General features: G+C 48.0%; 1 protein-coding gene across 1 annotated transcript; it reads left to right on the forward strand.

Moving 5' to 3' along the window:
• Positions 1 to 3746: 3746 nt before the first annotated feature.
• RNF165 (ring finger protein 165) lies at positions 3747 to 15192 on the forward strand (the record flags this gene model as incomplete). Its single annotated transcript, XM_009707049.1, has 7 exons — positions 3747 to 4056; positions 6541 to 6666; positions 10180 to 10309; positions 11321 to 11425; positions 11954 to 12049; positions 13234 to 13340; positions 14505 to 15192. Coding segments are annotated over 7 exons (992 nt in total), but the record flags the coding sequence as incomplete, so codon positions are not given.
• Between the last annotated feature and the right edge of the window lie 1033 nt (positions 15193 to 16225).

A 16225-nucleotide genomic window follows, 5' to 3' on the forward strand; every position in this document is an offset into this window, starting at 1 on the left:
ACATTGCTGTCTCACAGCCATTGCTGGGGAGGTGGTAAGGAACATGGCTCATGGAGGATGCAATTAGCGGCTCTGGAGTTTGGTAGGCACACTTTTCAACCTCGTCATCTTTGCTGCAGAAATGTCCTCAAAGCGTAGCTAATGAAAATGTCGTCTCTGCCCTTGTTCTGAGGAGTGAAAACAAAAGCTGGAATGCAGTATCTGGACTAGTTTTTAGTCCTGGATTGCTCTCTGCTGTGGCAGACATTACTGTCCAGGCAAAAAGCAGATTAAATCTATGAATCAAATTTTATGGGCAATGCTTGCTGGTTCCAATGCAAATGTGATCTAGGACAAAACTGCAGCTTAGGAAAGAGAAGGAAGACGTGCTAGCAGAGTAATCATTAATAGACACTGCTAATGTGAGATCCTCCATTGCATTGAGTAGGGGTGAGTGCTTGTGAGCCAAATTTTGGTGTTGGTCATGATTACCTGGAGTAAGGCTGCTCAGGTGGTGTCAGCAAAGTGACAATGGGTTTACCTTGTGTATGCGAGACCAACACATGGACTTGGAAAGAAGTCTCTACTGAGGCCTTTTGCAGCTAGATAAAATGAGCAGAAGAGAGTAAAATAGAAAATAGATAACTTGGAAATGTAATGTTCTCTTTTCCACTCTTCTTTGTTTGCCAGGCCTTTCTGGGGTTGACCAGTACCAAGCTTGGCAAGGACTGGCTCTTCGTTGTGCACGCTGGTTTGGTTATGCCAGCTGTATGATTTGATGACTGCTAATAAGCATAGATTTGATGAAGTATTCCCCAAAGTCTTTGCTTTGCCGTCTAAATCCTCATCAGCAATTGGATTAGTTCTAGGGAATGAACAATTACAACACAAGATAGTGTATTATGTTAAGACAAATTGATGGGTTTTATTTAATCATATGGTCCTGGTCACATCTTGATAGTATTTTTCCTATGGAGGGGAATGCATCCTCACACCGGTGGTAGGTACCAGGAAAAAAACTAAAAAATGCTTGGTTTAATTGACTAGTGCCTAAAAATAAGGCAAATTAACTCTCCGTACCAAAACAAAATGGGTTAGGCTTTTACTTTAGGTTATGTTGGCTCTGCATATCTTTCTGCCCAGATATCAGAGATAAAGTTTGCACTTTCTGGACCGCAGAGAAGTGTATGCCCAGGTTCCTTGCAAGGACTGTCTTGGTACGGGAGGGAAAATTCAAGTCAAAAGCTCTGACAAGATGATCTGTCCACCCTGTGCGCTCTAGTTCATCATGGCTCCGGCACCAAAGGTCCTGTGGACATTTCATTAAATCAGACTAAGGCCTCCCAAGGCACAGCAAAAGGCTGGAAATCCTTAGCTAAGGTTGTACCAGGCATCAAGAGATGAGAGACGCAGAAAGTGAGAGACTGGCTTTTTCTGCTTTACTTGTGCACTACAAAATGCGTCCCAGTAAATGTGGGGGAACATCACTAACCTTCACTGCCTTGTGTCTCCCCAAGCCCTTTTTGTCTGAAATACAGCTAAACTGCTGCCTGGTGGCACAGGCTGGTGTGTTTGGGTGTGCAGAGGGATTAGCACTTTAACCTGCTCTCGCACCTTGTCTTCAGGCCCTGTGAAGACCTGGAGGTGTAAAATGTCTCGCCTGTGACTCGCGGTAGCAGTTTTCCATCGGGAAGACCCATGGCCATTAGAGGTTGAGCAATGCCCCGTGAGTTGCTTTGCAAGTACCCAGCAACCACAGCAGATAGGAGGCATCTCCCCATCATTATGGTGTTGCTCAGCTTTACCAACGGGCCAGGGCAGCACAGGATCCCCATTTCATTACTTGGTTGTTACGTGTTGGTGGGGTATGGTGAATTGGGGCCAAGCCAGCAGCAGTGAATATAACCTGCAGTACCGGGGGAACTGGCTATGTGGATGGCTTTTGGATCTGGGTTTGCAGCTCCATCATTGAGGAACAGTGGGTCTGATCCCACCTCCTCTGGTTTTAATTAATAGCGTAGTTAAATCATGCTGTTATGCGACAGCATGAGAAATTATCACCTTAAGAAGGTCTGCTGCTGGTGGCACACATATTTGTTACCCGCTGCCTCTCTCAGAGGGGCACTACGGAGGATGAGTTTGTATTTAAGAGATGTGTGTGTAATTACTTACGCACGGTTTTGCAAATCATTCCTTTCTGTTAGGTCCTCTGCCGTTGTTTCTCTTGCTGGCACCTGGCTTGCTTTGTGCATCTGATGTTTCCGTACAGGTGTGAACAGAAAATGCCCAGGGCTCCCTGAGATGCCGTGATAGACTGGCCCTGCCTGCTGGCAGAAGGGAGATGTGGGCAGAAGGGATCCGGGTGAAGAAGGCGTGATGTGCATGCCTGTGCCTAGGGATGATACCCAGTGTCTCTTGGTGCTGTTGTTTCCGGATATTTTGTGCCATTCCCAAAGATTAAAAAAGAAAGAGGAGTTTTTAAGGAAGGTGAGGTGTTCAAAAGACTGTGTAAAAGGGTAGGGGTCCTATCCTGGGCCTGATCCTCAGCAAAAAGGTGTCTCTAATAGCCTCGCTTGAGTCTCATCCTTCACCTCTGACTTGACTCGTTCCCTAGTTTAAGAGCCAAAAATTTTTCTGTGATGCTTGTAAATGCTCCGGGAATGTAGGAATTAACATGCCAGATTGGGTCAAGGGTCCGTCCCAGCGAAGATCTTGAGTGAGGTGCAAGCCAGTGCCAGATGTTTCGCAAAGAGCCTCTGCTACGAATAATGTCTTTCACACCTCATTTCTTCCTCATTCCCATCTGTTTTATGGCTGGTCTCACAGCAGTCCGTGTTGTGTTTCCTCCAGCCACGTTCTCCCTGCATGCAGCTCAGGAGGACGGGCAATTGAAGGGTCTCAGCAAAGACGCACGGTCTTAACCCCAGCTCTCAGAGGTGGAAGGTGTCTCATTCACATCCTGCAGTCAGCGAGACACAGTTTCTTAGAGCGGAGGTTATTTCCTTGCCTATGAGACATTTTTAGACAGGCAAAGAAACACTTTGAATTGCGTGGAAAGTCGGCAAACTTTGAAAACTTTGGTGGGATCATAACCCATGAAAAGATATTTTAGAAAACAGATTTGTTTCTTTTTCCTTTTCTAAAACGTTGAAGCTTTTTCATAGAATCGTAAATCAGTTTGGGTTGGAAGGGACCTTTAAAGGCCATCCAGTCCAAACCCCTGCCATCAGCAGGGACATCTTCAACTCCATCAGGTTGTTCAGAGCCCCGGCCAACCCGACCTGGAAGGGTTCCAGGGATGGGGCATCTACCAACTCTCTGGGCAACCTGGTCCAGCGCTTCACCACCCTCACTGTAAAACATTTCTTCCTTGTGTCTAGTCTGAATTTCCCCTCTTTTAGTTTAAAATCATTACGCTTTGTTCTATCACTAGAGGCCCTGTTAAAACTTTTGTTCTTTTTCTCTTGAAGAGAGGCAAATCAAAACAAGCTGAATCAGTTTCCATCAGTATACAATTTGGAGCCAAAAAGTCATTTTGAACCCAAACCTATGTGTTAGTTCCAATGGTTTTTGGAGGAGAAAAACTATTAGTCAAAATAAACATTTTTCCATCTAATCAACGTTAACTGACCTGTTCTCTTTTTTTAACCCTTTGACAGAGGAGAAAAAGAGTTGTTTGCCCAATTCTTGCCCTGGATAGGCAAACACCAAGCTGGGTTGCCCTGACCGCCGCTGGCCCCCGTGACGGCCGTGCTCTTCTCTTCCAGGTGCTCCTTTTCAAAGGTCTCAGCATCCCCATGCTACCTCCTGCCGGCATTTCCACCTGGGTCCCCAGCCTCAACTCTCCACCGATTTCACCCTGCCTCACGCGGTGCAGCCCCAGCCGGGGTTGACCCCCCACATGGCCCCCGCGCACCAGCACAGCGGCCCCCTGCACCAGCCCCTGGCACCGGTGCCAGCCCTGCCCTTCCAGGACGTGGCCGGACCCTCCTTCCTACCTCAGGCGCTACACCAGCAATACCTCCTCCAGCAGCAGCTCCTCGAGGCACAGCATCGTCGGCTCATGCCCCATCCCAGGTAAGGGCATCCTCTTCTTCCTGAAGGATGCTGAGAAGCTACATCAGCATCACGTTGGCAAAGCGGCTTCTGCAAAACCACAGCAGTACGTGCTGGTAATGTTGGGTTTTCTTCTCAAGTTCATATGTGTACCACCAAAACGCATCCACCAGAAGGGAAACTGAAGGGCAGGTTGCGCCTGCAGGTGTATCTTTTGCATGTGGATCCGTACGGTGCTCACCTAGTATGTCCCAAGGTCACCTATTACTGTCACATGTAGGAGAATCACGATGAGCCTGTCCTGCATGGCAGAATGAGCCGTAGGCTGCATGCACGAGCTACGTCCTCGTAGCTGCTGTTTCAAGACTGTGTAAAAGATTATATCCACCTGTCCCATCAGGTTTTGCACATGAAGAGCTTGCTCCTCTGGCTCTAGGTAGGCTTCCCAGCTCTATGAGGGAATGATACCGTTGACCTGCAGCACATTCAATCATGGAAAGCGGTCTAAATTCAGACGGGGTTAATGACCGCAGAGAGAATTATTGTAACTCAGCAGAGGTGGAAATGGATGCCTGGCCTTGTCCTGATTGTGTTTCTTGAGAGACGGGTTTAGGTAGCACGTAGCAGAGGAATGCTTTTTTTGGAAACCTATGGAGGCTATTTGTGGGTTGTACCCACGGATCAAGAACCAGAGGATGAGTCTTTGTGATAATGCTTCATTTGGAAGGAATGCTACAGACGGAAAACACTTTCTTTCCATACCCCTTCTGTCTGAAAACTGTGTATTCTTCTCAACCTTGTTTTGTTTTGCATAAGCTGGATTTTAGATGGATTTAATGATTAGTTAATAATTGGGTAGCAAATATGTGCAAGGTTGAGGCACCGGTGATACAAGAGTGTATCTCTTAGTCATAAGCTGAATTCAAATAAAAGCACGGAGCACAATTCCTCGCAGAAGCTGCTTTGGTAAATGCTGTCAGTGTCACATTTGCAAGTGGGTTGTGGTGTGGAAAAGGGCAGGAACCTCTTGCAGGGTCCCACAGCCTGTTTCTGCAAGCACAGCTGCATTGGAGGAGAGTGTCAGAAACCTTACAGGTGTGGGCCATGAGGTCCCAGTAATGGGAATCTGGGTCGTGCCTTTAAAAGTGAAGGCTCCGAACTGTGGCTGCATGAAAAATTCTTTATCCAGCAGTTCTCTGTTCCATCTTCTAGTGTTTTCCCTTAGATTTGCTTTGTGATGACTCTGCTGGTAAGCAGGGACTTGGCAGGAGGAAAGGGGTATGAGTTTAGGGCAACGAAGGTGGTGAAGAGTCTGGAGCACAAATCTGATGGGGAGCGGCTGAGGGAGCTGGGGGTGTTTGGTCTGGAGAAGAGGAGGCTGAGGGGAGACCTGAACAATGACCTGGAAGGAGGGTGTAGTGAGGTGGGGGTCGGTCTATTCTCCCAGGCAACCAGTGACATGACAAGAGGGCACAGTCCGAAACTGCGCCAGGGGAAGTTCAGGCTAGAAATGAGGAGGCATTTCTTCACTGAAAGCGTCGTTCGGCCTTGGAATGGTCTGCCCAGGGAGGTGGTGGGGTCACCATCCCTGGAGGTGTTTAAGAAAAGACTGGACATGGCACTTAGTGCCATGGTCTAGCTGACATGGTGGTATTAGGGCAAAGGTGGGACTCGATCCCAGAGCTCTCTTCCAACCAAACCGATTCTGTGAATCTGTCTGTAATGCAAATCCTGCTTGTGCATCCACCTTGTCTCTCTTCAAATGTGGACACTGGTCAAGCAGCACGTGCTCTTCCCTTGAGTAGTTCAAATAAGCAATAATCACAAGAAGAGACTCAAATCCCTAGAAAAACCTTGCTATATTTTCTACCTCTTTCCTCTCCCTGCCTGCAAAGGCAGCAGAGCTGGGAGAGAAGGAGCTGGATCCTAGCCTGGCCTGTCCATCATCCAGAGAAATGTTGGCAAAGGCCAGCGAGAGTAAATTCTGCTTTCAGTTACTCCTGAGTAATCCTGTTATGAATGAGGTTCCCCAGGAGTTTATGGACTGCATGGGGAGAGGAGACAACCTGCAGCTTCTTTATGATGATGGATAATGGTTGAAGCAGGGACACATTTTATCTTGTGTGTTGTTTATGGGGCTGCCTGGAGAAAAAGAAAATAGTGCAAATGGCACAGAGCTGCTAAGGAAGAAGTTATTTGCTTTCCTTTTTTTCTCTCCATGTTGCCACCAAATGGCATCTCCTGTAAACTGAACATATGTGGATGCCACAGGAGGTGAGACCAGAGGTCTGCGTTATGTCCCTGGTGACCACGAGTAAATGACATAGCTCTGGGTTCCTCTTCCCATCATCCCTGACACGTCCGTAGACCCTTTTCTCTTGGACACATATTCACAAGCCCAACCGTACTGGTTTTCCCCTGGTTTATTGACACGAGCTTGGAGCAGGAGCCATACGTACGAGTGCCATCACGTAGCTAACTCACTTGCTGGTCTCCTCCCCGCAGGCGGGCTCAAGAGCGCATGTCTGTTCAGCCTCACCGTCTGCACCCCAGCTTTGACTTCAGCCACCAACTACAGGCTCCACAACCCATGGGGCCCCAGCCCAGGTATTTAGCCGAAGGCACGGACTGGTAAGTCTTCCACGTTTCACTAAGGCGTTGAATGAGTTGTTTAAAAAGTCCTGGGAAAGCTGCAAGGGTTGGTGAATGTCATCACACATTGATGCTTTCGTGAAAGCTGATGGTTCAACTCAACAGATACAACGTGGGGAGTGTGCAATGGGAAAACTCATCTCTGGGAGGGCCATAAGTGTGTGGTAAAGCCTTTATGCATGTATATGATAACATTGAGGCATCAATATTGCCCATAACCCTTCATCCATGGATTCAGAATGCAGTCAAGAGTTGATCTTCCCCAGGGGCTTCTCCTGCTGCAGGGCACAGCCATCGTATTTCTCCTGTACACCAACATCTCTGCCTGAACTAGATTTTATGCTGTCTGCCAGGCACTCAAAAAACAGTGGCCACAACCTTTTCTGTGGTCTAAATTAGGGAGCACTGTGCTGCCCTGCCCTGCAGGGTGGTGTTGAATGAATTAATAGTTGTTAATCGTTCTCCCACTGTAGTGTTTGATACTTTGGAAAAGCCGAGCAGGGAATTGATCATTTCGTTTTCAGAGCAGGTGGTGAGCTGTTTCACAGTTTATAAGGTATGGGGCCCTGCTTGGAAGAGAAAAGAAAATAAGAGCATAATTCTGAGTAGCTGCTTGTTAGCTGACCAAAGTCCGTTCTGTGCACTGGATGGAAAAAATAACATGTGAACATGTAATTAGAGACAGTCACAATGTGTACGCACGAGGGGACTGAAATAAAATGGCAGAGGAAATCTTAATTATGGCATTTCCTAACATCTGAGCACTTCGTTCTGCAAACGGAGAGTCCTTTTAACACAGGGGATTCTTTTCCCCCTCCAGGGTAATAATACACAACCTAAAATATGGCCAGATCCTTCTGCCATTTTCTTCTCAGGTGTTCCCATTACTGGCACCACTGTAAGCTGAATTGGGCCAGGATGACATTGTTCAGATCAGTTTGCAAAGCGGTTCACATGCCATCTGGATAGAGCCATTCTTTCTGCCTCTCTTTCAGCACAGAGTGTTTAATTATAATCATTAGATAAAACATCGATTTATGTTCCCCTCCTCCTCCCTCCTTTTTCTTCCTGTGTTGCTCCATAGCCTTGTAAAACCTAAGGAGTGGGGATGACAGAAATCATATGCTGTATGTATATATTTGGGTGACTCACTTCCCCTTGGGGCACATGTACAGTTTTGCCCGGTGACAGATGTAAAAACTTTGCTCTAATGCGTTACCACCGCATGAGCGGCAGTGGTACTCACGCAGAGGCGGTAGCTGGTACGCGCTGTGGTGGGAAATGGGGATGCAAGGAAGGTCTGAAGGTGATCGGTCATCTCAGACAGCCCAACCTCGATTAAAATCTTCTGGTGGAAAATAAACAAACTTGCATTTGGTTCCTTAGGTCATCTTCTGCATACACATTTAGTGACAACCACCCAACCTGTTATCTGGAGCTTTATCCTTCACTTTTTGGTTGTTGTCAGCCTGTGTACCTACCATAAACGTCACAGCTCTTGAACCTTGCATCCGAGCATCACGACGCCGTACAGTCATCCACGTTAGCACAGGCTAGAAGGTGTTCGTTGGTTTTGGTTTTCTTCAGCTAATGTGCTCTGCTTATTCACCCCCAAACACTGGGAAAACACTATTCCATGCAGTGTTCTGCTTCAGACCCTCCTGTAGATCCACAGCATCGCTTCAGGAGCCTCGACATCTGATTTTAACTCTCTAGATGCACCGGTGCACAAACACTTCAGCAGCGCTGTTATTGCAATTACTTGTGCAAGCTAATAATCGCCATTCATCTTTGAGAGATCTCGTCAGTCCCTGATCTCAAAGCGCCCTGTGGATTATCTATTTTGCAGACAGGGAATATGAGGAAGGCAGAGAGGAAGTGGTCAAGGTCATGCATCAGGCCAGCGACAGGGCTGGGAAGGGACCCAAAGCCTCCTAATATACAACTAAGTCTTCCATCCACCTGGGAACAGTCTTAAGCAATTGGATAAATCTCCAAAATTGTGACACAGGAGCTGGAAAGTGCCCAGTCCTGCGGATTCTCACCTTGGTTGTGTTCCTGTCAACCTCCTGCTGTGTTTTGTCCTCTGCCAGGTTTAGTCTGTCGAGGACATGGCTAGCACAGGGCCAACAAAGGTAGTCCCTCTCTTTGCTTCAGCTTTGTGCAGGGTGTCTTACTAAGGGGTAGTGGAGGTGCTACCCGGTACACAGGCTGTTCTGGGTAAAGGATTTCTGAATTTACTGTCCCTTCACATCTTTTATCTGCTGTTGGGTGAAAGCGGTTTCACAGCTGCTGGAAGAGATGTCTGGGTTGCTCCTAACAAGCTGTGGCACTCTCTGCCACTGTCCTCCACACAGGGGAAGAGAAGTTGGAGGCTGAAATGGGAAGCCACCCCATGCTTTAATTTGCTTTGACAAATATGAAGACAATGGTTATTAGAGCACTGGTTTTTGTAATTATGCTAAGGTGAATGACGTTCAAAGCATTTGTTTGCTGAGAGACTCTTTGGCCGGAGAGACAAGGGATCAACTAATTGGATTATAGATGGAGATGCTGCGTTAGGTCTCCTCCTGTTAGGTCCCTCCACACGGTGTGGGGATGGGGTTGCAGTTTGTCTCTGTGTGCTGGATCGGGCAGGGCTGTGGTGTTTGCCATGATCTTGGTCATGCTAAGTCCTGGGATTGAGCTGGGTTATTTTTCTGGAGGAAAAAAGTACCCAAACTCACCAAGCTGAGCCCCAGCTCTGCTTGCCTGGGTCAGGCTGCATGCAGCCAAGTGGGACCATCAGGGATGTCCTGGTTCATTGGCGTTGGCCCGCTGGTTGTGTGTCACCCTTTCCAACAGCAGCCTTATCCACAAATTTCTTAAAACCTTTATATTTTCTGCACAAACAGCAGCTCTGGAGTTCCCTGAAGCTGGGTTCAGGTGAGGTTCAGTCTGCCTCATCTCCACAAGTCCTACCATGACCTGGGCTGGGAGACCTCCAAGGAGAGCAAAGACCTCCAAAAAGCCCCTAGATGGTGCCTAGCTGGCTCCTAACAATTATCCAGAATGGTTCATCAGTGTCCCTCCTGAGTAATTAACTCTATTCCTGCAAAATATTCAAGGCAAAATATAATTGTTCACAGTGATGGCAGCACAGGGAGGACCTGGTCTGGCCGGGATGAGTTACCAAGCCTGGGTATCGATTGGAGCCACCAAAATGCTCTTGCTCTGAAATTAGCAGGCTGCATCTGTACAGCTTTTGACCTCAGCTAATACAAACGCTAACTTGCATAAAAATAACCGCTCAATCCTTCGTACCGGCCTGGTGGGCGATTGCCTAAATTGGAGAAAACTCTCTTCCAAGCAGTAGCATCACCCCAGGTTGAGGAACCCACGGCAGCCCAGAGCCCACCAGGGGAGGCTGCCCTGTGAGCATGATCTGACTTGCTGTAAGCCATGCAATAAAACCATGCAGTCAAAGCTGTATCTTCATCCTCGTGCCCCCAGGGACCTCAGCGTCGATGCAGGACTCAGTCATACGCAGTTCCAGGTCCGACCGGTCCCTCAGCCCTATCAGCATTACTTAGCTACACCTCGGATGCACCATTTCCCCAGAAGCACATCCTCGACACAGATGGTAAGTGAAACACTTTTACTGAGAAATGTTTTATGCATTGTCTGCCAGAAGGCAGTCAAAATAAAGGCTGCTATCTTTCTATCACCTGTCTCCTGTGAATCCCACTTATCTCCGGCCGTGGGAGGGAGAGTCTGAAAGGATAATGTTGCATCATCGCACTCTGGATTAGAGAAAGGAAAGAAAAGCTCAGCTGCTTTGGAAAGATTCAGTTCCTGACGTACAGCACCATGCTTACAAGCTGGTCTGCCAGACCTGGGCAGGATGTGAGGAACTCAGCAGTTATTACTGATAGTATTATTAATTCTGGAACAAATTGTGGGCTTCCAGGACTTTTTGTATGCAGAAAGATTGGCAGTAGGTGACTCCCTTCCTTGGGCTCAGCCCCAAGGACCATCCCTCATCACATCATTGCTCTCTACATCAGCCTTGATGCCATCTGTAAAAGTTTTGCATGACCTCTTGCACAGGTGGAGATGGGATTTGACCAGAAGATGGGCTGATTGGGGTCATTTGCTGGCCCTTCTCCTGGCAGGGTGCTGTGTTTGGAGCTGAGCCCTGCCAAGCACTGCTAATCCTTTAAGCATCCTCAGAAATCCCACAAGGGTGTTTTTTCCTCGTGCCCATAGTTGGACCCTGACACCTGTGTACCGCAGCGAGACTCGAAAAATCAAAGCCTGGATGAAGGCAAATCCACCCGGTTAAAACTAAATAAAATGAAATCTCTTTTTAAGCTAATCCATGTTGAGAGTTTGGAACTACAATGTTATAGATGCAACAAGAACTATTACAACATATTTTATTCAGAAGAAATGCATGTTCTTAGTTATCATTTATAGGAGATCTATTTAATAAAACCTCATCTTTTTGGTGATTAAAAGGTTTCCATTGGGGAAGGTGTCAGTCTGCTCTTTCATTTTGAATTTTTAAATTCACTAGATTTAAATCAGGGTACACAAGGGATTTCTGTGTGCAAGTACGGGCGGCTTTATTTTTCTCCATCACTTCTCGCAGGTTGTTCATGAAATCAGAAATTACCCTTATCCTCAGCTTCAGCTACTTGCTCTTCAGGGACTGAACCCAAGCAGGCACACGTCCGCTGTGCGGGAGAGCTATGAAGTACGTATCTCAGAGACTGGAATTATTATTAAATTTTTAAGTACTGGGAATCTATGCAAGCTCTGGCATAAACTTGTAAGACTGTTTTGTGGCATGGCAATTGCATTGAATGTTGCAGTAATTTTAGTAATAACTGGGAGATGAAAGGGTTGAGTGAGTTTGGTAAAAGATGGTTTATTTCAAGGTGCCTGGATCTGGCTTGGGTTGACTCTGGCTCCCTTCATGTCTGTGAACGAAGTGCTCCAGTTCTACGCGGTTTTGTTTCCCAGCCTGTCGAACGGAGTTCAAATTCCACCCTAATTTCTGAAATATCGGATATCCAGCTCTTCACCTTGAGCCCTTAGTTATTAGCCCAAGTGCCAAGGCTCAGATCCATCATTAAATCGTGACTGATTCAGGTTTGATGGACATTTCCACTGAGGAAAGGGCAGGAGGGAGCCTCGGTCGCCAGCAGGTAGGGTGGGCTGGTGGGACCTCCTACCCCGGGAGCAATGCTGATGGAGACTTGATGCCATTCCTGTGCCGCAGGAGCTGCTGCAGCTGGAGGACAGGCTGGGCAGCGTGAGCCGGGGTGCGGTCCAGAATACTATTGAGAGGTTCACCTTCCCCCACAAGTACAAGAAGGTGAGTACCCCGAAACCATGACACGGCTGCCAGCCCCTCTTGGTTGGCCAGGGGTTGTGGGCACGGAGCGGACAGAAGGAAGGACATCGGTGGGTCGCCATCTTCAAGGTTGGCAAGCTGGCACCAGCCATCAAAATATTCCCCAAAACAGGGGAGGAATATAAAATCCAGAATTGGTGCTTTAATATCTTGTGGGGCTCCTGGGCCAAAGTGGTGGTGTAGCTCAGCTGGCTGTTTCTCACTTCTAGGCTAGGAAGCTGCGGGCCAAATTTTCAAAAGGGTCTCAACCTTCTCCCACCCAGCGGGTACAATTTCCCCCCTGTCTGCACCTGGTAAGAAAGTGCACACACCAAGGGGGCTCCGTGCATGCAAACCCGTCCCATTCTGCATGCAAGCAGTGCTGCCCGCATGCCCCACTGTGAGGGTGCTGGCTCCATGGCGTGGGGGAGGTTGTCCTCCCCTCAATTTGCAAAGGGTGTCTCCTCTGTTGGAGCTGATCTCCCGCCCGTAAGGAAATGGGTGCCACATTTTTGGGTTGTGCAAAGTAGAAAATGGGAAAAATGCTTGTTTGGGTAGTAATTTCACATGTTGATCTTTCCTAGCTGGACAGTAACAAGTAGGGATTGCCCAGGTTGGAAGTGAGTCAACTCCTGCTGTGCTTATCTCTGACCACATCTCCAGTGGATCCAGAAAAATTATATTAATAGGAATGGATGTGTGTGGGGAAGAGAAAAGGGGAGAGCTGACAGGCTAAGCATTGCCCCATGGCGCAGCATGGGTCTGGGCCGATGGCCAAGCTGGCATGGGCCACAGTGGTTGCCCTTCCCACATGCTTTGGGGTCTTCAGAAGAAGCCTCCGGTAAAGGAGACTGTGGGGCTGTCCCCACTGCAAGGAGGATGGATAAGGCAGTGGGAGGCTGTGTTAGGGCAGCAGAGGACAGGTTGCTCCTTGGGTCGCTACCACCAGCCCCACTGCCACCGGCCCCGGGAGGAGGCATGCCGACCAGCAGCATGTTGGTGGTGTCCTCCCCTCCCTGGCTGTTTTGGCTGGGTTGGCTTCCCCAAGCTGGAGGATCTCACTGATAGATGAAGCTCTTATTATTTGCCTTCCTGCAACTACGTAGCCTTGGGAGAGCATTAGAAAGTCAAGTCCTAACCAAATTGTGTCTTTAACCTTGCTGCAGAGAAGACCACAGGAGGGCAAAGCTGAGCAAGAGGATGGAGAGGAGTCGGACACCGATGAGAAATGCACAATCTGTCTGTCCATGCTTGAAGACGGAGAAGACGTCAGGTACGATCCTTCCATCTGCTCCTCTGCCTCTTGAGGCCATCTGAATTGTGTTTTTTGGGATTCATTCTGCCGTGCACTGGTGGGGTTGTCCCTGTTTTTGTCCTGACAATCTCACTTGGGCTGTTGTAGGCTCTGGGAAATCAACTGCCATTTAGATGGACATTGGTATGGGCCACAGGTAGGAAGAGCTCTGCAGCAGAAGGAGCGTCAAGTTTTTATAGTATCTCCTGGGTTTGGATCACCTCCTTCAAGGCTGTGCCAATGGGCCAGGTGGCAAGTGTCAGAGAAAGATGAGTCCAGGTCTCAGACAGCCATCTGGAGCTTGGGTACATCAACATCTGAGCTTGACAAATAACCAAAGTACAATAAAAGGGAGCGTGGGTGTGAAGTCCAGGGGAGTTTGGCTTCTGGCCAGGACGGAGCAGCTTTGTTGTAGAATAAGTGAGATTACTCCACCTGCATGGTCAGAGGGAACCATCCTGAGCCAACAACAAAGCCCCAGTTATCCCTCACAGATGTCCTCAGGATCTTGGCTGGGTCAAATCTCTGCTGGAGGCAGAGGATGGGGAAAAGCAATTGGAAGGGGTTGAGCTACCATGGATGAAGGAGCTGCAGGTGGGCAGTGCAGCTGCACTACCTAGTCCTGCTCCTCTCCCTTTAATTGCCTTAAACCATCAAGAAAAACTCTGATCCTCTTGCTCTGGGTCCTTGTAGTTCAGGGTCCGTCTGGCTCACAAGGGTGAGCGAAGAGATGATAAAGGGGATGTAGGTGAAAGCAAACACATTCCCTGGGGCGCGTCAGACACCCACATAGGAGTGATGGGGACCCACCTGATTGCTAATGAGCTGCAACAATGAAGAACCAAGAGGCTTTGGATTGCAACCTGAAAGGTTAGAAAACATCAGCCAGGGTAATTAATAACTGAAACAACTCAATCCAGGGGGTTTTTCTAAAGGCTTTTAGCCAAGAAGGACACTATCTCTGACCTGTGGCCCAACATGAGCTGGCGTGGCTGGGGAAGGCTGTAGGACCTAGGTAGCACTGGCCTCACTACATCAATGCTTCCCCATGTTTGAAGCAGCCCCCACTGCTGCTTCTTTCTGGCTCTTCCTGATCCCCTGGACCTTCTCCATCCTAACGAGGTGGTACTTCTCTCTCTGCAGGCGGTTGCCCTGTATGCATCTCTTCCATCAAGTGTGCGTGGACCAGTGGCTGGCCACCAGCAAGAAGTGCCCGATCTGCAGGGTGGACATTGAAACACAGCTCGGCTCGGACAGCTGAAAGGACTGGCTGGACACACCATTTTCCTTACCAGGTCGTATGGCCATAAACCTTTGCAGCAAAATTTTTGCCTTCTGAGCCATTTGATTGAGAGGAAAAGTCTGCAGGCACGTTAGTGAGGAGGAGGAGGAGGTGGCAGTACAATATCTAGTGGTAGGAGATATTGCACATACGCAGGATACGGGCCCGGTGAAAGGGAGCTGGCATTCCCGGAGCTCAGAGACCCCGTGCTGCAGAAGATTTAGTGTTGAACATGAAGGAACTAGTTGTGGTAGTCTGGCCTGTCAATCCTGCATTTCATGAGGATTGTATATATACCTCTCGAATATGTAGAAACATGTTAGGGGTCCTTTAGCTATTTCTATGGATGGCAGCTGGAGCATGTTAGCTTAAGAAATGTTGTGTTTGATGCCCTACTCATCTTGTGGTGGACATGTTGCTGTTACCTAATTTGCACCAAATATTTTTTCATAGATTCCTTATTTTGGTGCCTGATTAATACATTGCAGAGGGGGAATAAAGAAATCAACCTTTCCCACCCTTTGGGGGGAAGAGGCGAAAAAGCAAAATCCTGTTTACAGTCAGAAGGGTTGCGCTCTTTGCCTCAGCCGCGTGTGCTTCCTTTCCTTGCGTTTACAGTGTGTTGCAAATTTAAAGAAGCTTAAAAAAATAAAAATTGAGAATGATATGAATGAAGCAATAGGGAGAAGCTTCGTTCCTGCTTATCTGCTGGTGCTGGACACTATCTGTAGGGGCACAATATTGAAGTAGATGCTGTTTCTTTGCTTTCCGTATCTTAACGAAATAACTTGGCATATCGAAATCCAAGGAAGGGCTGTCTTCATGATTGCCATGGTCCATGATGCTTTCTCCTGTGAGCTATGAGGCTGGTTGGCTTCAGCTGCCACTGCCAGCACTGGTCCAAAATGATGGCTACTGGGGTCGGCACCTATGGCTGTGCTTTGGGGTATAATAATGCCAGAGAGATGCTGAGAGATGTACGCTGCTGACTTCTCTCCCATGCAAAAGCATCTCAGATAACAGGGTGGGAGAAAACTCGATGCTCACAAGGCACTGCTGAGGCCATGAGCATTTCGGCGTGGGAGGGGAAGGCAGGTTGGGAGTGGGGTTTGGTGCTTTTCGGAGAGGCTGGGTTGTGACTCTGCCTCAAAGAACCCACGTGCTTTTGTATACATGTTTCGGGCCGTATCCATGTGGAGAATGGAGTGGTTATTAAAATGAAACTTAATTGCATTAACGCTCAAAACAGAATTAGGAAGTGGTCCCTGGAGAAGTGAGCTGTTGAGATCCAAGTTCCCCCTCAAATAAAGACCTCAGCACTCCAACTGCAGGGACCGAGCTGAAAACCCTCCAGAGGACCAACATTCACAACCAAAACCCATTTTTATATTTTTTTTTAAATCTTTTTTTTTTTTTTTCATACCGGAGGAGCAAAAGAGAACTGCAGAGGAGCAAGGGGAATTAGTCAGGAACATTACATATTTAAAATGCTGATGTGGTGGGAACGATTTCTGGCTCCCCTGAGCATCCGTTTTGCTGGAGCCAAGTGATGCTCTCCAAGTAGAAACAATTATAAATTACC

This window comes from Cariama cristata, unplaced genomic scaffold, assembly GCF_000690535.1.
Source record: "Cariama cristata isolate BGI_N322 unplaced genomic scaffold, ASM69053v1 scaffold15069, whole genome shotgun sequence".
Lineage (NCBI taxonomy): Eukaryota > Metazoa > Chordata > Aves > Cariamiformes > Cariamidae > Cariama > Cariama cristata.